We start from the raw sequence: 27,526 nt of genomic DNA on the forward strand, positions 1-27,526 counted from the left end.
GAGCTGCATATGCGTATGAAGACGAGACGTCAAGCGATAGTGATGATGAAGTACTCAAAAGATTCAAATCATCAATGGAAGCTACAGCGGCTATCAAAAGATCTGGTAGCAGGTACAGCCAAAAAGCCTCTGGGAGTCCGACCATGTTGCCAAAATCAAGTAGCAGAACTCCTGTTTCTACGCAAAGCTCTATTGGTAAATATGATTACCCTTTACTCTTTTATTTCTCCCATATACTTAAAGAGCGGACCTTTCCTCCTGCGAACCAGGATCTGTATATTGTTTGATGACAAGATTTCGAGATTAATTTGGTGATGTTTACATTGTGGAAACCATTGTATAGAGCCTTGCAGACTGCACGAAGACTAGGCTGATATACCATGTAGGCATACTTGACTGCATAATGGTTTCATAGCATTCTTTAAATTTAAGTTGTTGTTTTTTTTCTCAGATATTTTGCTATGAATCAGTCCTCTCTCAATACTCAACCTTTATGGCTAAAAAAATCATTAAGATATCTTATTTTATGAATTATTGGAGTGACATTCACTAAACGTGTTTGGAGCAATGCTGATTTATAAACAAAACCCTTACCTCCCATGACTTTATCAAGTTAAATCAACTTTTCAATATTTGTTTTCTCATACATTTGGCATAACTTAAGGTCATTGAATTATATATATATCATGATCAGGAGGCAGTCTTGGTTGATTTCATTGTATGCATATTTTTGTGTTTATAAAATTTATCAATAGTAAAATTATATTGGTTTCATGATGTACTTGTCAAAGAGTTAATTGTAACATAGAATATCTCTGTTATTTAACACTCATAAATATTGTAATTAAACAGAATTAATTGTTCCTAGACAAAGTATTATTCTGCTAATTTAAGTTGGGTTTTATCCATTTAGAAATGATTGCATATATGCACCATTTGCTTTTAAGACAATTTACATGTACTACCATTCTTTTTTCATACATAATATTTTTAAAATTCAAACCAAAGTTTTTGCACCATATAATAAAGCTTTATATTTTGTAATTGATATGGAATTACATACTTTTCTAACTTGATGGAACTTTATAATCCAATACTATTAAATATTCTTGAATACGAGAAATAAAAGCTGGCATTTGGGAGTCTAAACAAGTATTTTTCCCTGTGAAAGCTTCACAGAGTAATTAAAGAAGATTTCTAATGATTTTTTTGTTGCAAGGAACTCATTATAGGTTGAGTTTTATTCCCTAATCCTGTTGGGTCTGGATTAAAGTACAGCTTTTATACCTTCTTTTATTAGAGAGTTCTTTATAAGGAATTGATGCTAAAGACAATAAAATAATCCCCAAGGGTTGAAAATTGTAGAAAATTGGATTAAGATGTTGGAATCAGAGTAATAATTGAAAGTCATCATGTTTAATGGTATATTTATATAAGTAAACTGATGTACTTTAAAATGTAGGATGATGGTTCAACAAAAGGAGGGAAATTTTGACGCAAGATGTTTCTAAGAAGTATTTGCATTGTTCATGCAACTGATTTCTTATTGCAAAACCAACTATATTAATAAGGATGTCAGCTTACATTCTTGCATTACTTAAAGCATTGGATTATGTTTTCTGTAATTTTTATCTCAAATAAAGCTTTTTGTCTCAAGTAACAACAATCTTGTTCTTTCTAATAAAATTAAAAATTGTATATAAAGATATGCCAATCTATCAATAATGCAAATCCATCATAAATTCAGTGTATATGACTAGTCTTTATGCCGGCAATATTTTCATTCTTCTCAAGGTGGCCTTCACCTTCCATGGTTCTCTTTTCACCAACAGTAGGTTCTAGTTCTTTCAGATGATAAAAAGAGAACCGTGGAAGATGAAGGCCAACTTGAAGAGAATAAAAGATATTGCAGGCTTGGTAAGCAGGCAATGATCACAGTGCCTTTTATGAAGTTTTCATTTCCTCTAAGTATTGAATTAAATCACTCAAGTTTAGTTGGAATGAATATGATATTGGTGATGTTACATATTTCTCCCTTATAAAAACCTCTTAATGTTGGTTAGAATGTTTTTTAGAATATCAGCAATTGCCTAAAAATACTTTGAAAAGGCAGAGATAAATCTTCATTTTAAATGCTGTATATATTATTAGTTATTAAGATTGTTAACAGGTTATATGGCCCTATATAAATGGCTGTTTGTAAATATAACCCGAGCCACTAGGCGAGGGTTATATTGCAAACAGCTGTTTTTAGAGAAAAAAGTAAGATTTCTTCATGAATCGACAATAGCTGTGTATATAAAACTATATAAACGTCATGATTATCCAATGAAAAACAAGGTTACAAATGTGCAGTATTATAAATATATATCACCAGTAGTTCTGTATAGATAAGGTGTTAAACCCATTTAGGGTAGACAGTACTAAATAAGTTATGAAGAAACAAAGCTTGTAAAATACTGGCACTCGTAATTCCTAATTTTGTCAAAGCTAAAAAGTAACGTCTACGATAACATCCTGTTGATCAATGACTTATTTATTTCATTGTTTGATGTATCATTGACATTTTAGAAGCAATGTCAAGATGTATTATCAGTAAAATGTCTTACTTATATACTTTAACAGTGATAACTACATTTCAGTTGTTTGTTTCAAACTTTCTATTATAAGGTTGTATGGAATATAAAATAAAAATGATATGGTCATGTGTTTATATAAACATGTGTATGTATGATCATGTTTGTATATAGTTACCGGTATTTGTTTATATGGTCATTTGTTTATATGGCCATGTGTTCATATGGTCATGTGCATGTATGGCCATGTGTTTCTATGGTTATGTGTTTACATGGTCGCATGTTTATATGTCATTATATGTAAAATGTTTACTGATAAACAATGACTCAGGTTTCCATCTGTCATTTTAACTTCACAAGACATTTAAGGTGGCATATCAATACACTAGCCGAGTAACTTCTTAACATCCAAAAAGAATGTCTGCCTGCATTTTAACACACAGCAATAAGGAGCAAGTGATTCAAAGACAGGACCTTAGTGGTACAGTTGCAGTATATTCATATAACATAGTAATCAAACAAGATTGAACTAGATTAGAATTTATACATTATCTCAATCAGTTATAATTCCCATAAGAGTCACTTTAAAAGAGAATATAAAGCATTTAATGCTTTTAGTGATTAATTTTGCTTACAACTTCTGGGTTATAATATATTTTTCTGTTTACTGTGGTCTCTAAAAAAATAGAAAGTTAAAGGCCAAACATTCATCTGTTAAAGCTGTGGTCACAGTATGATTGTGCTCAAGTAAGAAAATATGTGAAATGGGTCTTGTTCTTGTTATTCTTGTAGATGAAAGCACCTGTGGTCTTTTTTCTGTCAGTTAATCTGGAAAATAATACTTCTAGTGACTTTAATAGTACCTTGTTGCTGGCTAGGTTTTATATTAATTATTCTGTTTTTTGTTAAGGTCAAAATTAATGGTGATGAACTTTTCAGCTTTACTGGCAGAGAAAGACGACCTTATTCTCCAAACAGCACAATTGTGGCTTAAAACTTAAATATTGCTTACCTCTATTTCAATGAAAATATATTTCCAGATACAAAGGAAGGCTTTATTACATGATACTATATTTATTTATCATTTGTTATTTTATGATATGACCATAACTCAAAAACCATTTGGTTGAATGTTGTTTCAATTTTGCATACCTGCATCCTTTAAGGCATATAACAGACATCCTGTATTAAAAGTTCCTTAAAGCACCCATTAGGATGTCATACCTTAAGGGTTAAAAATGTTTCAAGTTACAATGCAGGAAAACATAAAATGGATTTTTAACATTCAATGAAATAGTTCTTGGAATGAATATGTTTGGTATTTGACAGCCTGACAAATGTAATCAGAGGAACTCAGTCATGTGGTTTTAAAATGCTAGAATTCTGTTAAATTTGATATCCAATGTCTTAATTCATGGGGAAAAAGGAAACCTTGTTGTTTTTTTTGTTTTTTGTTAATTCATAGCTTTTAAGACAATTCTGTAGTTAATAAGAAATATGTTATGAGCATCTTTTGAAATCTGCTCAATAGTTGAAGAAAAATGTTCTCTATAACATAATAAATTGATGTGAGAATTTAAGAATTCCATTTTTTTTTTAACTTTGACTTTTCTAAAATCTCATACCAACATTGTATTTAAAAAAATCCTATAATACATACTGCAACTTAAAAAGACATCTGCAGATGTTTCTACATAATACTAATTTCATGGTTGGTTGTACTTTAGCTGTTTTCCTTGAACAGCCTCAAACAGACATAACCTGCAACATTTTCAATTAATATGCCAATTGTTGCATGATCTTTAAGGTTTCCAATTTTCACTACTTTACTAGACTGTAATTAGCTCATTTCTAGTTCAGCAAGTGACAAAAGCATAATTGTTGTACATTACAATGTAACCCTAAGATAATTGGGTTTTAAAAGTCATTAAAAAAGAAAAAGAAAAAAAAAGAAGAAAACAAAAAGAACACACATGCATATTTGTTGATGCTCAAATGCATGTTCAAGAAGCAGATAATGATGATATATTTTATATCTTCTTTGGTAAAGTAATAAATGCAAATTGATGTATAATAATCATTTCTCACAAATGGATTTTTGACTTTCATATCTATAATTTACCTTTTGTAAATATGACTTATATTTCAGATAAATCTCAGGTGAAACAACCAATTGCTGATCATGTGACCATTGACAATGAAACTACAAAAAGAACAGCTCCTGATAAAACGCCAACACCAACAGGTCCAAGGGTTGGCAAACTTATTGACATGGATTCCCCTGTGCATCAAATGTCCTCACCGTCTAAAACCTCTATTGCGACTGAACCACGCCCTTCTTCAAGGGAGTCTACCAAAGAAGCTAGTGGTGCAAGCGGTGAGGGAAGTGCTCCTCCTAGCCAGCCTCGTAGTCCACCACTAAGTGAACCAGGAGCAGGAGAAATACCGACTTCATTGACTGGTTCCCTTACCACAGGATCAGCACATACTTTAGAAGGGACCCAAACTTTTAACAACCAGGCCTATGATGGTGTTTCAGTGTCAGAGAGTGAGCATGTTACTGATGTAAGTATTTTCTATTAACCATGTTAAACTAATTACTAAAGCTTGCAGACCAGTCTATCTTTGCAGCATTACCATTGGTCAATTTTAAATGTAAATTTAGATTAACCAATCAAAAGTCAGAATATTAAGACCGGTCTGCAAGTGACTCAGATTGTTTCCCAGCTGATATAACTCTTTGACATCAGAAACATAAGAATGTTCTGACAGTAAAAATATCAGGTATTTAACAACTTTCAGATTTTAAGTTATGGTTCTGATAAGATGCATTTTTAACCAGAGTCCAGTAGCTAGAAACTTAAATCACTCTTGAACATAATTATCTACAGTAACTTGTTATTGGAGAGAAACTGCAATTGCAAATCTTACGTTTGCTTAGTATGCTGTGTGCCTGTGTTTAAGTGAGTAAGTGGTTCTGTAGTAATACAGTCTGCCTACAGGTCCTGAATGTGAGAATTAAATATAACTTATCCAAATAAAATTACTGATAGTCCTTCTGATGAGACTTTAAAATCAAAGTCACATCCACTTATACATTACAAACAATGAATAACCTTAGTGCTTCATTTAGGAAGAAAGAATCTCTATGCTTTTGCCTTATCCTTGAAGACTACTACATTTTTGTACAGAGCTGCCCCTTGGTTTCTGGTGACATAACTTTCTGATCACCTGTCTAGCAATAACAATATATAGTGTTACAGAATGAATTATGATGGTTGTTTATTATTTTGATTCACTAAGGTATATTTGGAACTATAATCTATATTTTTATGCCCCCGCCATGTAATGGCCGGGGCATATAGTGTTACCCTGTTCCGTCCTTCCGTCCTTCCGTCATTCCGTCCTTCCGTCATTCCATCCTTCCGTCATTCCGTCCTTCCGTCATTCCGTCATTCTGTCATTCCGTCATCATCAGTTTCCGTTCATTATCTAAGTAACGGTTGCACACATTCAACTCAAATTTGACATATGGATATGTCATGAGAAAATACAGGTCAAGTTCGAATTTGGTCATGGTTCGATGATTTTTGGCAGAGTTATGCCCCTTTTACTTTAAAATAATATGAAATTTTCAGTTTCCATTCATTATCTCCCCAGCGGTACAACACATTCAACTCAAACTTGACATATGGATACATCAAAGGAATGCGCAGGTCAAGTTCAAATTTGGTCGTGGTTCAATGATTTTTGGCAGAGTTATGCCCCTTTCACTTTGAAAATAATATGAAATTTTCAGTTTCTATTTATTATCTCCCCAACAGTACAACACATTCAACTCAAATTAAACATATGGATACGTTTTTGGAATGCCCAGGCCAAGTTCGAATATGGTCATGGTTCAATGATTTTTGGCAGAGTAATGCCCCCTTTACTTTGAAAATAATATGAAATTTACAGTTTCTGTTCATTATCTACCCAACAGTGTTACATATTCAACTCAAATTTGACATATGGATATGTCAAAGGAATGGGTAGGTCAAGTTGGAATTTGGTCATGGTTCGATGATTTTTTGGCAGAGTTATGTCCCTTTCACTTTGAAAATAATATAGATACATCTTAGGAATAAGCAGTTTAAGTTTGAATTTGGTCGTGGTTTAATGATTTTGGACAAACTTATCTTTCTTGAATGTTGGAAAAATTTTGAACTTTCAGTTTCAGCACTCATACTTTTGTGGAAAGTTTGAATTTGGTCGTGGTTCAATGATTTTGGACAAACATATCTTTCTTGAATGTTGGAAAAATTTTGAACTTTCAGTTTCAGCACTCATACTTTTGTGGAAATGTATGTAGCCATTATTTTGGCTACAAATATGAAATATGCTATTTTCAAAAGGTTAAGACTAAATAATTTCAGTGCTTTGAACATTGTATGAAAATGGTTTGTGTTAACATTGAAAAGTTTTAAGGGCTTTGAACTGCAAATGAAAAAAATAATTTGTGCAAACAAATTTGGAACTAAATATTATAACATCTGAAATTTTGGCTGCATGCCGGGGCATCCGTGGCATGATGACACATTTCTAGTTACATGTTATTTTGATATGACTTAACAATGCAGAAGAATTGTTGTAAAATCAGGAAGAATTCTGTCACTAGTGTTATAAAGTTGAAATATAAATGAAAAATCTTAATAATTATTCAGAGATTGCATGCTGTTGAATGAATGGGGCATGAAATTAAATTTCACTCTCCTTGGAAATACATTCATTGCAACAAAGGACACTTGCAAATAATTAATTTGTCTCAAATTATCCTGAAAATTGAGATGTTTCCAGTTGGAATATTTTGCATTGATTGGCTATTATAGACAATAATGATAGTAGTGTCAATGTCATAATGCAGGTTGAAACATTAGAAAGATTGGTTGATTTATATCATGTTCAAAGAGGTAATTCAAATGTGGACCCTTTAAGTTGGAATCTGTCTGTATTTTTTAATTTAAATCATAAATGTTATGATGTTATTATGTCATAATAACACCATTATAAAGGAAATACTGGGGCGTCCGTGGCCGAGTGGTTAAGGTCGTTGACTTCAAACCACTTGCCCCTCACCGCTGTGGGTTCGAATCCCGACAGGGACTTTGGATTCTTTCATGTGAGGAAGCTATCCAGCTAGCTTACGGAACGTCGGTGGTTCTACTCAGGTGCCCGTTCGTGCCTGAAATAATGCACGGAAGGGCACCTGAGGTCTTCCTCCACCAGTAAAGCTGGAACGTCGCGATATGACCTATACTGTGTCGATGTGACGTAAAACCCAAAACAAAACAAAACAAAGGAAATACTGTGACTTTCCAGCTGTATTGGTTGAGAAGGACCTCAGGGTGTTTGTCCCTGCATTGTTCAGGGTGGAGAATGACCTCGGGGTGTTCCAGACCTCCATGCATTATTTTGGGGTGGAGAAGAACCTAGGGGTGTTCCTCCATGCATTATTTGAGGCACAAGCATTCACATGGCTGTAATTCAGCTAGATAAATCAACCTTAATAATTATGATGTTTTTTATTCAGAGTTGGTCGATATGTCAGAATGATAACTGTTTATTGTTTTAAACAAAAATCACTTCTCTTTAGGCACTTTTGGTGTATAATTTACATAACAGTTAACTTATTCCTGTTTTTGGTTCAGAAATTCAAAACTGACTGATGTTAGATCACTAAAGTAATAAATTATGTATTTTTTACATACATCAGTAACTTTTTGAAATATTAGGTCGGAAATAGGGCATTATTTGGATCAATTTCAGTTATATGAAGCTGGTATTTATACATTATTCATGTATATATTTTCCGGTTAAAGCTTTCATTGTGCCCTGAATTAATCGGGTTAAATTTACTGGAAATAAAACACCAGGCAGGCACATGCTAACACAGTTTGTAATGCCTTTATAATGTTGTAGGACATTAATAATTAATGATTATGCTTTATTGATCTTTTTTTTTATTTAAATGTTTTTATATACCTCCAGGTTATTTACTTATTCCATTTATATACCCTATTAAATATCTACAATGTTATAGAATTTGACTCCCAAGATCGAAATTTCTGCAAAATATTTATTCAAAATATTTGTAGATGCTATCAATTTTTCAACTTAATAGGGCCTACAGTGATATGACAGCATGATATAGTGATGCAACCAGATTTAAGTTGTATGTTGGCTTACTGGTAATCTTTTGTACTATAGGTTTATACAAATAATATAAGTGGAAGTCATGAACATTAATTTTTAATAATTTTTCTGAAATGTTTGGTGAAATTCTCCCTATTATAATAAAAAAATAATTTTTCCACATGTATTGTCATCAAATGGTAAAACATAAAAACTGCAAATGTAGGTATACATCAATGGAGAAGAAGGCAAAAGCCATGCATTAATGGATAGTTCTTGTGACTAGATAGATGTTTATGCATGAAAAAAGCCCAATTAACCCTCTTTTGTTTTGTCAAATGGTAGGATGATGTGTTTTAAAATCAGCTCTAAGTCATTCCCAAGTAACAACACTTGAATGTTACAAAGCTTCTTATTAAAATCAACCCATGCAGCTAGTACAGATCTGCACAGTTCACTGTCAAGACAGTACCTGTTTTTAAATTTTTTTCCTGAAAATGGTGCATGACCTTTTTAAGACTGGAAAACGGACAATATAATATCAGATTTTTAGCATGTTCTATATGCCTACATCATTTCTAGATTTGTGTCAATTAATTAAGTATATGCCTAGATTTGAACTTTGGAGTAGTTTATCCTCAATTTCCATGTAAATATATGGTGTATATTGCAGTTGTTTTGCATAAAGTTCTCCCATCTGAATTAATAGACCAAAATATTATGCTATTTAGCTTGAATGTCAGGTTATTAAAAAACTGCATTTCCATAATATTTTAAAGTGTATGATGCTATTTTTGGCTCTCTGTAATCTGTAGAATAAAAATTATACCAAACAATTTATGTACTTTGGCAAAAATTTGGAAAAGTGGTGATGTTTTTGAAGCAATGAAATGACAATATTGCATGAAAATAGTTTGAGTCTGTTCATGAGAGATGATATGTAACAAATGCAACATCTCTCCTGGCCTTCTTAGTACCAGCTCAAGTGGTATTCAATCTTCAACACTAAATATGCTGGAATCTTAGTCCTGAAGGAAAAACATGACATCACTCAAGTGTCGCTCATAGTTCCTTCACCATTAGAATGTTTTTGTATAATTTTCAAAGTAATTGGATGGAGCATGACCAAAGTCATCACTCTTTGTGAGGGAATGTTTTATTCTGTTTTCTTTAATAACTCATATGAGTAAAATAATAGAGATATTTCTTTATAAAACTTTCAACATATGACCAAAAGAATATAATAAAACCCAAGATGAAACAATTTTTGAAATATCTTTATCATAAATTCCGAGGGATCACTTTGTTTCCAGATTTTTATCATATTACCATGTAGTTACAGATTTATACCCGTGAGTCAACATTTTGTAAACCATTCCATTGATGTATTTTTGTTCATATTTCAGGAGCACATGTTCGATGTCAGTGATCTTCAGAACGATGTTCCGTTAATCTCAAAATGTGGTAACATTGAAGTGACATTTAATTACATTGCGCACAAATCTCGTATGGAAGTTACGATCCACCAAGCGCAAGATATACCTGCCAAAGAACGCGGAGGCGCAAATAATACGCAAGTGCGGTTATTGTTGTTACCGACCAAGAAACAGCGTCATAAAACAAAAGTAAAACAGGGAGATAACCCAGCATTTGAAGAGACCTTTGTGTTCAATAAAGTATCCCAAGGTACTGTACATGTATATAATATAGTTTTTATACCTCTTTCCAAATAGGGAGTTACACAATTCTTTGCAGACGTAATTGCTTTGGCTCTGTCATCTTTTGAACACATATGAAATTGAAATCATATTATACACTTAACAAATCTTATAAGTGTGCATGCATAAATGGTCTCATAGGTGTATCAATATTTGCCCAATCATGCTGAAATTTTCAATAAATACAGAAAAGGGACAGGCTATTATTTTTATTTGTTTTCTTTTTTCATTCAAGATAAATTTTAAGATGTATTTCTAAAAAATGTGAGTGCGTGTCGAAAGTCGATGTTGCAAAATGATGTTCTTAAACCGTGTCACTCTGACTGTGCATTGCAGCCTTGGAGCGTCGTCTCATCAATGTAGCATACCGTTGGAGATAATTTTAGGGTCGGCGAGGAATTTTATAAACGCTGCCAGTTACTCTGTTATGAAGATAAGCCTTCTTAAGCCTTGTTATTACATTGCGGTGAACACCATGCATTGCGCAACCTCCAAATGATATAAACATGTAATAAGTAAAAAATAAATATGCAATTATGTTTGTCTTAGGTAGGAACTGAATTTAAATGATTTTCAGCTTTAACAATGCAATGGAGTTTAAATAATTATATAAACAAATTATTTTTTACTAATCTCTGCTTGGTGTACTCCAGCGTAGACCAATCCTAGGGCTATGCGATGCTGTTGAATAGATAATGTACCCATATGTGATGTTTTTCTGATATGTGGATCTCTGTTGTATTCGAGAATATCATGTGCAATTTTCTTTCACGCATTCACACAATTTTTTCGTACATTGTGTGAATTTTGTACGTTGATGGTTGAACGCGTCGCATAATTAAATTTGACAAGTTTGGGCACAAGAAAAGTGTGGAAATGCAGCCAATAGTCAGAACACAAAATTTTGTAAAAAAATATTGATGAACAAAAAAGTTATAAGGACATAAAAGGTGCACACTTATAAGATTTGTTAAGTGTACAAGAGTCTGAACAAAATTGTGTTATTTTAGTCCTGTCGTTTGAGAGATCTGTTTTGTATTTGAGTAAATGCAGTAGCAAATAACTGAATGGAAACTCAAGTTTGCACAAGTTCTGTCATAAATTTTGCAATGATCACAAAGCTGATTTTTTTTGGGATTGTTTTGAAGGATCTCTACAATCTATAAATAAGGCAGAAGATTTTGTAAAAAATTATACCATTGATTCCTGTTTAAGTTGCTGCTCTGCTAAATGGTATAATGAAGATAAATTGTCTCTCAGATTTCCTAAGTTCACACTAAATTTAGTATAATTAGCTGCAAAAATCAGTCGACAAAAATCAGTCTCCTCGGGAGATTTTTGTCTTGCATGATAAATTCATAATTAAGCCATTAGTGACAGATTAAATATTTTCCAAAATATTTATTGACTTCATGCACTCTATTATTGTGAATATTTGCTCATATCTTTGTCTGCAAAGGGAATAGAGAGACACTTTTCTTTATCTTTAGAGATTTTGAGTTTTATAAGTAATTCAATGACAGTTTAACATTTTGTGAGAAGTTGTTCTGAAAATTGTTGTTTATAAGAATAACATGCAGTAGATTATAAAGTGATAAGTTGGTTATGCTTGGAAACATGTTTTCATTTTTACATAATGAATTTTATCACATACCCGCTTAAGCGACGCCTTGAAAATGGTATTGCTTATGCCTAGGTCACAAATAAAACGGGCGCCGTCCGATTAAACGATTTCCGCTCGATGATATTTTATACTCATTGACCCCAGAAATTATTGTCCGGCCGCCTTAAGCTTTTAAGTATTACTTAAAACTCGAAGGCGCCCGCCCGATGAGCAAAATTTTCAGCTGCTGCCGTCCGATAGTCACTGCTGCCGGACGGATGCCGGCCGATATTGCGATTTTTTGGAGAAACAGACGCCGCCCGGCGGCATTTTCTTATTTGTGACCTAGGCTTTAGTCGAGCATATATTTTGATGTGACATCATTTGTGTTATAGAAAAATAGCAAAAACATTAGCATTATACTATAGGCTAGTCAATGAAAACAGTCTTTATTGTGGCTATGTGAATATTATATTTGTGTAGGCTCAATACTAAAATTTATTGAACTCATTGAAATAAGATAATATTATGCTTTCCTGAGGCTCTCATAGTATAAATTCATCTAACTCTATAAATAAATTTGATAAAGTTATGTCAAGATTGTGCATAGGTTTACAAAATAACTGAAAAATCTTTTTCTTTGTTTCAGAGGAAGTTTTAGGTTATGGAGTAAGATTCCGGTTGTACGGTGTAGAGCGAATGCGCCGGGAGCGAATGATAGGAGAAAGTATTATAGGCTTTGCGTCCCTCACCATGGATGCTCCATCAACGCACTGGGTCATTCTAGAACCTCGTAGTAATCTTAGTGTAAGTTTTACTTCATATTTAATTTAATAATCTTGCTCAACCACTTTAACCCTTCACTCTCTGGATTTGTATAAAAGATTTGCCCAGCTTTGAATCTGGAACATTCCATTTAGATTCTAAGGGATTTCAATATCAAAATACAAAAATTGAGTGATCAGAAGTATAGAGCCTTTAAGACTGCACAAATGTATAACCCTGCCTGGCTCTATACTGGAGGCAGAGGCTAATCACTATTGGTTCCTGCAGTTGAAAGGTTTGGCCTTAGAATTGAACACTCTAATACAAGGGACAAAATATTTTCTATTTAGTATAGCTTACAAGTTGAACATTGCTGCACAACATATTTAGCTACAAAGCTTGAAAATCTAACAAACATCAATATGGAAAAAGAAACAAAACAAAAAAAAACATTAAAAAAAAAAAAACCCTTCCAGACAATTATACTCATTGAAATTATATTTTCTCTGTTGTTTAATTCCATTAACAAAATGATTATCAGTGAATTTACAACACATTTTGTGATTGAATATAAGCATTGTACATTGAAATATTTTCACATTATTACTGATGTTTTGGCTATCAAGCTTAAGGGAATTTCTTGCTCATTGATTTTGTGATTTTGTTAAGTTGAAAGACTGTTTTTACTCTACTGTAGATGTGAAGATCAAATTTATTTCCCCATCAGGAAATGCTGTTTACAATAATACTAAAGCTTTTGATTTGCATTTGTATAAAGTTTTATTATTTTGTAATAAGAGGAAACAGTCAAAGGTTATTTTAATAGACAGATTTATTGATTGATCTTTACTACTAGCTGCGTTTATCTCAAGGTATTCTGTAACCTATCTAGTTCTTATTGGTAACATTAAGTTAATGTCAAGCCTTGTCTACTAGTAGTAACATTAGATAAAGGAATTCACCAAGTTTGCTATTGGTAACATAAGTCAACACACTCACCAATTCTGCTCTTAGAATACTTTAGTTAACCCATTGCTTCATGAGCATTTTGTGAAAAATGGCTGTTTTCATTGAAAAGTCTCCCGTTACAAGTTCAAATTGCTATAATACTATAAAAACTGCTTCAACACTAATCAAACTTGGCACAAATGTTGACTGAACCATTGTCCTTGCAACAACATGCTCAGACTTAAATTTTCTGTTACCATGGCAACGAGGGGACATCTCAAAATTGCCAAAAATCACTATTTTGCGTTGATTTTTTCCATCAAAATTGATTTCCAAGTGCTGCAACTTATCAATGGATTGAGATAGAGTCAAATGCTTTTCAGCGTTGGTTACACGTTACCTTATGATCAATCTGGGGTCATTTACAGCCTCTCACAAGTCCAAAATTTTCTTGGCGATGAGGGGGACTCCGCCCCCCTTCAAAACCCCCCAAAACAGAAGGGGGCACATCCCCCTTCTGGCAACCCCCTGATGTATCTTTTGGTTGGGGGGCCGCGCCGAAAAAGAGGTCAATTTTTTTTAACAACATTTCTCAAACAAAAATAAGTGTTTAGGGCCTGGATAAGGCATTTTTTCATCATTTGAGACAACAAAAAAGGGGGGGGGGGGTGAAAAAGGCGTTAAAAGGCGTGTATATGAAGTTAATGGGTTAACTGAAAATGATGAAAATACTTGAAATTACCCTAAATCGCGTTTTTTCATGTTTAAACATGGCCTGTCATATAAATTTGAAGAAAAATTGTTGTTTTGTAGATTTTTTTTTTTTTTTCATTAACCCATTGCTTCATGAGCATTTTGTGAAAATGGCTGTTTTCATTGAAAAGTCTCCCGTTACAAGTTCAAATTGCTATAATACTATAAAAACTGCTTCAACACTAATCAAACTTGGCACCCAAATGTTGACTGAACCATTGTCCTTGCAACAACATGCTCAGACTTAAATTTTCTGTTACCATGGCAACGAGGGGACATCTCAAAATTGCCAAAAATCACTATTTTGCGTTGATTTTTTCCATCAAAATTGATTTCCAAGTGCTGCAACTTATCAATGGATTGAGATAGAGTCAAATGCTTTTCAGCGTTGGTTACACGTTACCTTATGATCAATCTGGGGTCATTTACAGCCTCTCACAAGTCCAAAATTTTTCTTGGCGATGAGGGGACTCCGCCCCCCTTCAAACCCCCAAAACAGAAGGGGGCACATCCCCCTTCTGGCAACCCCCTGATGTATCTTTTGGTTGGGGGGCCGCGCCGAAAAAGAGGTCAATTTTTTTAACAACATTTCTCAAACAAAAATAAGTGTTTAGGGCCTGGATAAGGCATTTTTTCATCATTTGAGACAACAAAAAAGGGGGGGGGGTGAAAAAGGCGTTAAAAGGCGTGTATATGAAGTAATGGGTTAAGGTACCCAATAAGTCTGCTAATGGTAATTTTAAGTGAACAAGTCTGCTATTGGTAATTGAAGGTTTTTCACCATGTTTGCTATTGGTATATTTAAGTTTCTCACAAAGTCTGCTATTGCTAACTTAAAAAAAAATAATAATAAACTCTTTATTTAACGAAGGTAGCTTATTAAGACAATATATCAAAGAATCCAAGATAGCACATATAATGTTAAAGGAACTATAAGTCAACATATATAGTCTCTTATAGGTAACTTATAATTACGGTACATACTAAGTATGCCGATATGTATTAATTAAGGAAATACCGGTAATATTGATTTGCTTAAGCTAACAAACACACGTCAATCATTTATTTGACTCATAAAAATGTTATAACTTTTTACCATTTGTGAACGAAATCAAATATAACTCATGTCATAAGAAAATAGATCAAGATTAAATATTGAGAAGTATTTCTGACTTCTCAATCATTTTTGTCAACTGGAAATATGAGAAATTGATTGCTTTGGTATTTCTCTTGAGGATTTTTAATGACATTTGTTTTCTTGCATCAAAGGTGGTGGGATAAGATCAGTAGAATTATCATGTAATAGTTTTTGTGAAAATTCATATTAAATGTAAAACTAAGTAGCAAATCTTGTTTTAAATGCTAAAATATTTGGCTAACATGACTTACAGTAATGCCTTAAAGAAACATTTGAATTCTGAACAATTAGTGTATCATTTATTTCTTGTAAACAACATGAAGGTATTGATTATTTTAATAGGATTTTAAAGTACTTTCTTTGAATACATGTTGTATTTAAATTTGTAAATAATATAAATCTGAATGTAGTTCACTGCTTATTAGTTATTTAATAAAAGAAAACCCAAACCTCATATTAAAGTTGTGAATATTACTATAATATTTCATCATTTTACTACTGGATAAAGTGTCAGACAATAGATTGCTAGAATCAGAAAGACTGGTTGATAAATCTTATACATTTTTATGAATATATGATATCATGTAATACCAGACAGTCAGTCAATTATAAAATTGGCTAAATTATAGCTGCAGACAGTTAATTGATTGTGTTGCAATCTCACTCATTACAAGTTCTCATGTCTGATATGGCTGTAAGCAATAACAACATAATGACCTGCCTATGGCACCAATAGAGAGCAATGCTATTTTACTGTTATCCATGCAGCCTGACCAATTAGTCTACTTATACTTTTGAATGCCAGCATTTTTCATATAAAAAGGGTATAAAGCTATATTAGGTCTGATTGTTACATTTTTTTTATTGGGTAGAATATTTTTTATATTGATTTAAATTATGCCAAAGATTTTATAGAATATTTTGCCAGTAACAGCTTAACACATTTTAATCTTTACCATGCTCGAATTTGAAATGATAAGCTTTTATCACCAGTACACTGTCCAGTGTCACTAGTTTGACAGTGCCATTTTTTGCACATATACTACCTTTGCTATTATGTATGTTCTAATATTAATGTTCTTGGTATAGTGCTGTTAAATCCACCTAAAACCACAGATATGTATACATATATTTAACCATGTGCTAAAACCACAAGAGGATACAGTCAGTCTATCAGAGTAAACAGCATGTCCAGGGTGGGGAGCATGTCCCCGTACCCCTTTAAGCACATTCTGCCCCTGTTTTTTTTCAGGTCTGGCTAAAGCATTGTCTGATATTTTTTAACTCCCTAGAAATTCATAATAGACAGTGAAACTAGTCAATTAAACAAATTTAGTATGTTAATGGTTTAATTTAAAGCCAGTCTTCACTAATGAAGAGTATTTTGTAAATGAGCACAACTTTCATATCGCAGATATAAGATACATAATAACACCTATCTTGTAACAAGCTGTTATTGCCTATTAATAAAGTGAAAATCAGGAAATAAGAATGAGATAATTAAGAAGAAATGGGGATATATTAAGAAAATTAGGAAAAAGAAAACTGTATAATTTTGCTGCCCCTGTTTTTTGAAATCACTAATTAGAGGTATAAGACAGCTAAATATGCGTGTCTGAATTTCATTTTAATGGACGCGTCTGCTAATTTCTGTGATTTTATTGTGGTTTCATTACTATATGTAGGTGTTCTCAGCAGACATAATACAGGTAATGAAGCGGAAATTTAATGTCAGCAAATTTTTATTATGGTGGTAGATAGGTTACCTAGTTCAACTTGTACAGAAGCTTTAATGTTTTCTAATTAGAAAAAAAAATCCATGCAGATTTTCCATTACAAAAAATTGTGTGATAAAGGAAATTGAATTTCTTTTTTTTTAGTTAATTAAGAGTCACCGATGTGAAGGCTGATTTTATTTTTATTCCATTTATCTGTCATGCAAAAGTAAGATAACTATTTCTTTTATTCCTCTATTTCCTTATTCCTTCAAGCTATATTGATATTGTAATTTTTACAAATTCAGGGGCGATAACTCTTTTACTTTCAAAGAATTCAGAGTCAGTTAAAGTATTCAAAGTCAATATAAATTAGGTGCAATTGTTAAAACCAAAGGTGCTTTAAATACTATCATTAGTAGTCGAAAACTGTATATACAGTAGAACTTCGGTAAGTCGAAGTTGAAGGGACTTGCGTAAAAACTTCGACACATCGGGACTTCGACTCATGAATTGCTCTCAATTTCATGACAAAAATTTCGACCCGTGACTAGTCATAATAATAAGATCTATACTTTAACGAAACGTATTTCATATTTTTCCATTATATATCTGTTATTTTACATTTTACAATGATAAATATAGTGTGTTGAATAACTTTTTTCAAGGCTAATTATTTTGACTACCCGTTCACGTAAACAATAGAGTTACAAAAGGCGTAACAATACGAAAGGGCGATAACTACACCAGCTTATAGTAAATATTTCGCGTGTTATTCTCATGCGACACCGGGTTACCTTTAAAATAGAAATGATTTAAGCATTTTATCACACATTTTATCGCAAACAAAGGCTGTTTGAACACACGGCTGTGTAATTAATACCTGTCACACAAGTTGATTTGTGTGAAAAATGTCTCGAGATCAAAGGTGTCAAAATAATCAAATGACTTCGACTTATTTGTGGTAAATTGCACTAGATTTACTTTATATGGACCACGAAAAAACTTCGACACATCGAAAAATTCGACACATAAAATCTCAACTCATAAATAGGTTTTTATAAGAAATATATAGGGGGAAAATCGGGACTTTCATTTTTCTTCGACACATCGCGAAAATCGACTAATCGAAGTTCGACTCATAGAAGTTCTACTGTATATGGATTTAGTTTCATTTTCACTAAGTGATTGGGCCAGTGTCTCTGGCTGAGTGGTTAAGGTCATGGACTTCAAACTACTTGTCCCCCAATGCCTGTCATGTACTTTAGATACAACCATGCGATTATGACGCATTTGCCATTCACTGCTGTGGTCACTAGAGACTGTAAGGTAGCTATCCAGCTTGCTTACAGAAGGTTTGCATTGCAAGTCTGGTCAGAATATATATTGTTTGCTGCCCAATTTTAGTATTTTGATGTTAAAATCCCTAAAACTACATTTGGACTGTTCCAAAAAGTCCATTACGATAAGTCAGCAAAATAAGGGTTGAATAATTAATGGCTGTAACTCATAATCATTCCCTGATAAAAGTTCTGGCCAAAATGGCTGCTTTGTTGTTAAGTTATTTGTGAAAACTCAGTTTTTTCATAGGAAAAAAATGTAAATGTAATTACTTTTAATTTATTTAATTTCATGAATGACAGAAGAAACATGTTAATATTTTTTTTTCTGGATATTTTTTTCTCTTACTAATTGCTTGAAAGATTTTCTAGACATCTTATTTTAAACAGTGTAATAAGTCACAGAACTCTTTTATCCTTTATATAAAAAAGAATACAAATCTATAAAAAAGAAATGTACATCAAATCATAATATATACCATACATTTATTTTTTGCTCGAAATTCAGAATTGACCTGTTAACCAAACCCATACCACATTCCTTTAGACCTGACATTGTATCTTATTGATTAACACAACAAAAAAAAAATAATCTGACAATGTTGCTTAATGAGGAAGATTTTTATTTCTTACTTCTTATCAGTAATTTTAAAAGTGCCAATAATAGTGTATAGTTTGTCTTGGTCTGACTGCGTTTCGGAAAAATGATAGAGATACACCAAAACCCGGCAAATGTCACGGGGAACAAGTTAAAAGTAACAACTTGGTAAATATACAGATAATTATAGGCACACCGGTTTTGATTGGTAATGCACAGTGAAGCTATAATGGTAAAAAATTGTATTTACCCGGGATTTGATGGGGAAAACCCATATTTGCTAAGTTTCTGGTACCATCTATTACCCTTTGTTTTAAAACAATCATGTTCTTTTGAGACTCCATTTTTAAGTTTGATAGTTCCTTATTTCTATTTGCAGCAAGGAGATTCAAACGCAGATGTTGCAAGTTTGTCTCGCAGTGACAGTGCTTCATCTACACAGTCATTACAACATGGGGGTATGCCTGAACTATTATTAGGGCTTGCCTACAATGGTACTACTGGGAGATTGTCTGTGGAAGTAATCAAGGGAAGTAACTTCAGGAATATGGCAATGAATAGAGCCCCAGGTTTGTTTTTAATGCAGTTTCTTTGTTTGATTTTGATATATTCTTATATTCTGATGATTGTACGGAAAGCCTTAATCTAATCCTTTGCAAAAATCAAAGCCCTAAAAACTATTTGAATTTGGAGAGCCTCAGCTAGCTAGCTCTAGACTTCCTTTCATATGATTAAATTAAGATAATATAATTATTATTGCACTCATGAAAATAAATTGGCAAATTTACAGCTCATGATTATTTTGGCATTTATTAATCAACTAGAAACAGCGACTTTTTTTTAGATTAGAGTTAAGGACTCTTGACATGGTCAGAATTTAATCAAAGGAATACAACTTATTTATACATTTATTCAGTTAAGAGTTATAACCCTGTATTGCATTTTTTCTCAGTATTGTGGCCTTTTTTGTACAAAGAAAAAGTGATCTATAAAAAAGTGTTTTTTTACCTTTGTCTATTGTAAAATTTTGATGTAATCAGCCTTGGATTTCTTCTAGCATGTACTTTTACCTTTGTCTATGAACTTTATCATTTTCCTATCGTCCATAAAATATACATACAACACATTTGATACCCAGTGTCATTAAAACCTCCATTCTATTGTAGGAATTTGCATACATTGTTGAAATAAAGCCGCTTATACTAAAAAAGAGATAACAATTTAGATAAATTCAGACATTTCATTGATCTAATTCTGTTGCAGACATATTTTTATTTTGTTATAAAGAAGCAAGTCATCACCTCAATTAGTGTATCAACTATTGTTAGCCAGTAAACAGCATTGATCTCCAGGAGATTGGATTAAAGAATTACTTTACTATGATGTTTTATTGGCAGGTCCTCAGATCATATTAATTCATGTCTGGTTAGTACACTGAATGCTCGTGTGGTTCCTGGCTTCTTGCTTTGCTATTTAGGGTAGAGCATTATGTCCTGCTGCAAGATGAAGCCTGTTTGCCACAGTGTCCAACATTATCAGTCCAGTACAACCAGTCCAGTACAATCAGCCAACATTGTCAAGCCCAACATTGCTATGTTATCAGTCGAACATTACCAGTACAACATTACCATGTTACCAGTCCAACATTTTCATTATCCAACATTACCAGTCCAACATTACCAATCCAACATTACAATCCAACATTATCAGTCCAACATTACCAGTCCAACATTGTCAAGTCCAACATTGCCTTGTTACCAGTCCAACATTATCAATCTAACATTACCATGTTGCCAGTCCAACATTACCATGTTACCAGTCCAACATTTTCATTATCCAACATTACCAGTCCAACATTACCAATCCAACATTACAATCCAACATTATCAGTCCAACATTACCAGTCCAACATTGTCAAGTCCAACATTGCCTTGTTACCAGTCCAACATTATCAATCTAACATTACCATGTTGCCAGTCCAACATTACCATGTTACCAGTCCAACATTTTCATTATCCAACATTACCAGTCCAACATTACCAATCCAACATTACAATCCAACATTATCAGTCCAACATTACCAGTCCAACATTGTCAAGTCCAACATTACCATGTTACCAGTCCAACATTTTCATTATCCAACATTACCAGTCCAACATCACCAATCCAACATTATCCGTCCAACATTATCAATCCAAAATTATCAGTTCAACATTATCACTAAAATGTTACCAGTTTAACATTACCAGTATAAACTTATTTATCAATGAAAAATATGATTGTATTAAATAAATATTGTTATATACTAGAAAAATGGCTAGAAGGATATTGATTTTCTTAATATTTCTCCTTTTGTAATAAGTTGATGATGTTCTTGACTGTGTTACAAATATCAGTTTAGAAATTATCTATATTTGTACAGGTCTGTTTTTCATACAGTTTCAAATAAAACCGCCTAACTGAACAATTTTTTTTCAAAACACAAGTTTATGTTTAGTTTAAGTTTAGTTAATAGATACAGTGTATATTGCCTTATTCTACAATCAATTACCGTATATAATGTTATGTGATATAAAATTGAACCCAGATTATGTTTATAGGTTGTGACCTATAATGTATATTGGTCATCATTTATTATTTTGTACTCAATTTTATTATTACAACATGGTTATCCTTATGAGCATATGAAATTTTTCCATATTTTTTCTTTTTAGATTGACAATATAAAATGATTCTTTATTCTCTTTAAAATATTTATTATGTTGCCCCTTTGTCTGTTATGCAGATTTTTTTATGTAACATACAGACACACAATTGTTCAGTTAACATTTAAGGGATAATACATTGTACTTAAGTCAACAATAATGATATCTCCCCTCTGTTATAATTATAGTATTTCTTAACTTATGTAAATGACCTATAATTTCAAAGGTCATGTTTTAATAGAGAATTATATTAAAAAAACAACAACTGTACATGTTTAGGACAAGAATTTTAAAGAATGTGTCAAAAGGTACACAAACCTTTTTTCCCTCACATTTTCATTCTGACTTGAGGTTCTCCTTCACCAGTAAAACTACATGTAGAATGTCACCATATTTTTATGACTTTCTACATTGTCAGTGTGACTAAAAAGCCATCTGAAAAAGTATAACAGGGAGAATTTCAATGCATACGATACTTTTTGCAAAATGAACAAGTTTTACCCGATGTATATTTTATTTTCAGATACATATGTAAAACTTACACTGATTGCTCCGAATGGTAAAGAAGTTGCTCACAGCAAGACCTCTGTGCGGCGTGGTCAGCCAAACCCACTGTTTAAAGAGACATTCATGTTCCAGGTGGCGCTTTTTCAATTAGCAGACGTCACTTTAATGGTGTCTGTTTATAACAAAAAATCTATGAAGAAGAAAGAGATGATTGGATGGTTTGCTCTGGGTAATATTTTAATATTTAATTCCCTATCTTAAAGGCACAATATGCCACAGTAATGAATAAATCTTTACTCCTTTAGAAAGGGCAAACATGATTTTTATAACACTTAAATAAGTTGTTTTAGAGCATGTTAGATGTTTGTAACTTGAAGAAAGTTGCAATAAATGTGAAATAATTTGTCACAAATGTAGCAAAATGTAAACAAAGCAGTATTTTGACTTCCATACAAATTACCGAATTGCTACAACTGTACTATTTGCCAAAAGACAACAGCTAATAAAGATGATGAAGGCATTTGACCAATGAGTTACTTTTTGAAAGTACGACAAAAATAAAAGGCATTTGAAAAATAAAAGCATTTCTGATGCATAATGGGCCTTTAATATGTGTAGCAGATTTCTAATTTATACTTGAATTAAAGTTACAACAGTATGAACTCTCTTCAGACTGCTTGATATTGTGCAATGGTGATAGAATGCTTGGTAAAAAATAGTTAAAACCTACTCTTTCTTTCATTTGACCATTTAACATCATGCCCTTGATATGGTTGACTTGTAACCTACTTAATTTTATACATTCAAATGTAAAGAAAGATGGTAGTTTTTTTTAACACTCTTTGAGTCTGCTTCTTGAAGCTAACAAGTACTTGCGTCATATGAGAAAACATGGTGTGACCCAGTAGAGATCATGACATTGTGAGGAAACTATCCAGGAAGGTTATGGAAGGTTGGTGGTTCTATTCAAGTGCCGGCTCTTGTCTTAAATAATGCTGCAAAGGTGCACCTGAGGTCTTTTTCTCCCAATAAAGCTGGAAAGTATGACCTTTGTAGTCATGATATCTGACTTAAAGTACAATGTATAACAAACCAAACTGGGTTGAGAAACAGTCACATTAACCATAAGGCCACAAGCACCTTTGTAGGATTTTTAAGCCAGTGAGGTTGCATATTGAATCTTTCCTGTTAGCTAAGATGTTGGCTAAGATGACTCTAAAAGGGTTAAACTCTTATATGCATGGAACCTGACCAGCTTGGCAACTCAATAGCATGTTCACACAAAGGGTCAAAGGGCACATAATGTACCCATACCAGTAAGGTGACACAAGAGAAAATATAATATGATAAAAAAACACACCTAAGTTGTTTTTCATCACTTTTCTTTCTTTTCAGGATTAAACAGCTCAGGGGAGGAGGAGAACTCTCATTGGACAGATATGAGGGAGAGCAAGGGAGATAATATATGCAGATGGCATGTGCTTTTAGAATCCTAGTACACTCCCTTTATTTGACAGGAAAGTGGTGTGGAAGTGAAAATAACTAGAAATGCATTGCAAAAAAATGAATTTTGTAATGGGAAAATTATTAAAGAAACATTTGAAGTTGTTACAAGGGAATTATTTCTCATATAACTGCAAAAAAATGTGTACAAATATTTACACCATGACAGATTTATGGCTGATTTACTTACAGAACTAATTACTCAGCTGCAGAGAAAATTGAAGCTGTTAAAATGATTTTGAAAATTCCAAGGAAAGGGCCATTTTTGACTAGTCATAATAGTTTATAATGTATAGAAATGATGCAAAATGTGATATAACACTGTTATATAGTATAAAAATGTATGATCATGTACTTAATACTGTTTTTATATCCATTTTTCTTTTTAGTTTTTAATTTAGGAACTAGTGAGAGAAAAATAAATTGGTGATTGTTTTTTACATTTTTTAGGGTTTTCATTTTTATACAAATATTTGGCTCTTTGTTTTAGAGTGCACATAATGTTAGTTTATATACAAAAGAGCCAAACATTTTACACTGAATTCCCTGTCACAATTTGGTTTTTAACCATTTCAATGTTTATTTTGTACATCAAATATGCGAGGCTAAAATTTTGGTACCTGTCGTTTTTTTTCAACATCATTTCTTTACATTTTATGTACAAAGTAATATAAAAATATATGTAATAAGAGATCTGTACCAACCTCTCCTCTTTGAGTACAGAAATAGAACTGTTATATGTATGGTCCTCAAAAAGCATGCATTTTTTTACATATTTTTACAATGCAGTTTTGTGATGGGTTTTGCTATAGATGAAGGCACGTGAGACAGATTTTAAATTGGAACATTCCTATGATATGCCAACCCTGGTTGTGAATTGGTTGATCAGTAGATTTTGATTTTTGTAACACAAACTGGTTTTATTAAATGATATTAAGGAGATGAATTATGGTTAATTATAACACAGAGATATCTGTTATTGTTATAAATTATATGCACCTTTGTGTATAAGCTGTTAATTTTTGGGAATTCATAACAGTGACAGTGATTATTGTTATAAATAATGTTATTTATAACATAGAAATTTGTCATTGCTATGTCTGTACCAGTAAATAACATTGACATATGTTATTATTATTTATAACTTTGTGAAACTAGTTATTTATAAAACAGCAGTGTGTTATTGTTATAAATAACATAAGGATATATGTTTATTTATAGCATGGAAGACATAGATAAAAGTTGTGTTATAAAACAGAATGATTATATTGTTATTAATAGCATGAAAAGTTAATAACCTTTGTTATATTATACAGAGAGATGATGTTATTAATGATGAAATAAGTTAAAAATGGTTCTGTGTATCTCATTTAAGTATTGTTATTATCATTATAAATTCTAGTATATACTGTTATTTTGGTTATTTTGCGACATGAAGTAATGTTATTATAGGCATTTTTCTGAAAAGTCAAGTTGTTATGGTTCTTATTAATATCTTTAGAAATTATTTTATTTTATTTTCCTTTTCTTGATAATTTATTGAAAATTATGTACATGGACAGTGTGATGATATTATGTAAGAGCACAAAATATATAAATTTTGTAATTGGTTGTTATTTGTAATGCAAGTTAATTGTTTTAGTTTGTTTGTTTTTAAATAAGACACAAAGGGTTATCTTATTTTATAATTTAAAACAGGCAGTTGTTAAAATTTAAACAAGTTGTTTAAAGCAGTAAGATGCATTTATTATATTTAAAAAAAATTCATGTTCTGTATGTGAGAATACCAGACAGGTTGTAAGAAACACAAGTAGTTGTTTAGTTTATATGTTGCTGTAACTGTAAGCAGGAAGCTACATTTCAATATCAACGTCTGGGAATATTTTATAAGAATGATCTACCAAGATTTTTTAAAATTTCTTTATGTAGCTTCAAGAACCAGATAGGTTGTGCTTTCAAATCAGCTAGATTTGACAAAAGTGAATAATTAATTTCAGATAATTGTACTTTTTCATGTTACACTCTAAATATAGTGAGTGGATAAGATGAATTAAATTGAGAGAAAAACTTCTATTCATGGATACTGATTGTAACTTTTCATTTACCTCTTTATTTAGACAAATGTAACTTTTCATTTACTCCTTTTTTAGACAAATCTATGACTTGGCATAATCCTCTAATACTTTAAGGCCATTGTTAACAATCTTGCAATTTCATTCAAAATGGGTCCGAGGCCAAGTGGTTAAGGTTGTTGACTTCACACAACTTACCCCTTGCTGCTAAAATAATGCATGGAAGGGCACCCGAGGTCTTCCTCCAACAGTAAAGCTGGAATGTCGCCATGTAACCTATACTTTGTCGGTAAAACCCAATCAAACAAATCTCATTCAAAGCTTCCGCAAAAGTTCGGTCATAGTTTATCCCATGACGCATAAAAATTGTTATCATATGGAAGCATTAAATTTTACTTGACTTCATTTATTTTCTAGGAAACTGCTGCTATCAATAATCAAATCAGAGATTATTTAGTTAATACATATGTCAAACAATACTTATAGGCAATACTCACATCTAGAAAATTATAATCATTTTTTTGTAAAAAATTGTTTTTATTCCATGTTTTTAACCACTAATATTGAACATTGACATAATTATACTACATTCCACAATTTTTTATTCCATATGCATAGACAAATCATTACATGTTGGCTATTTTATTCTACAGCTACAATGATATCCAATGCCCTAAGTCTTTATGGATTAAACAATATCATATATTCTATACAATTCATAAAAGCGCCATTCTGACTGGCTGATTAGGGTTGACATCATGAGTCCACCATAAGACGTGTAGACCGCCAAAAGACATGTGCACCTGATAGCTTCATCATGGTGTGCTAATATGTCCAAAATTCACAAATATGTATAGTCAAACCTGTGAATAAAGGTCATTAAAAGGAGAGACCATACATGGTCTTTACAGACAAGTGGTCTTTATTTGAAGTTTACTCAATTGTATTTTCAACATTGAAGGTTTGTCGTTGAGTGGCCTTTATTTGCAGGGTGGTCTTTATTAGAAAGGTGGTCTGTAACACATGTTTGAGTGTATTCTGCTATACGTGTAGGATTAAGATTTCCTGGTATACATTTTAACAATAGTCGTTAATATATCATTTTTCTGACCAGATAAAAGTTATCTTGACCAAGGTCCAAAAAATTATATATTGACCGAATAATAAGTCTGAAATTGTCCACCTTGCTGCATTTGTGTAATAGATCATCTTGAGGCCATTTACAGGCAAATAGTTAAAGCTGCTAGTGTTAAGTGTTAAAAAAGTTACTGCCTTTGATTATGTGAGACTGAGTTGTTTTATATGTTACTAGTAATCTCAATTGTAGCTCTGTTTTGTTTTCCATATATTTAAAATGATGAATATCACAATATTTGATGTTACATAGAAATAAAAATAATATGCCACTGTT

The 27,526-nt window shown here is 32.3% G+C and overlaps 1 protein-coding gene across 1 annotated transcript; it reads left to right on the forward strand.

Annotated features, from left to right (window-relative positions):
- Positions 1-27,526, forward strand: LOC132753976 (synaptotagmin-14-like; the record flags this gene model as incomplete). Its single annotated transcript, XM_060744551.1, is given in 7 exon segments — positions 1-195; positions 4,726-5,141; positions 10,157-10,436; positions 12,721-12,878; positions 19,708-19,897; positions 22,557-22,769; positions 23,936-27,526. Coding segments are annotated over 7 exon segments (1,553 nt in total), but the record flags the coding sequence as incomplete, so codon positions are not given.

This window comes from Ruditapes philippinarum, unplaced genomic scaffold (assembly GCF_026571515.1).
Source record: "Ruditapes philippinarum isolate M1 unplaced genomic scaffold, ASM2657151v2 ctg8306_1_1_1_1, whole genome shotgun sequence".
In the NCBI taxonomy this organism is placed as follows: Eukaryota; Metazoa; Mollusca; class Bivalvia; order Venerida; family Veneridae; genus Ruditapes; species Ruditapes philippinarum.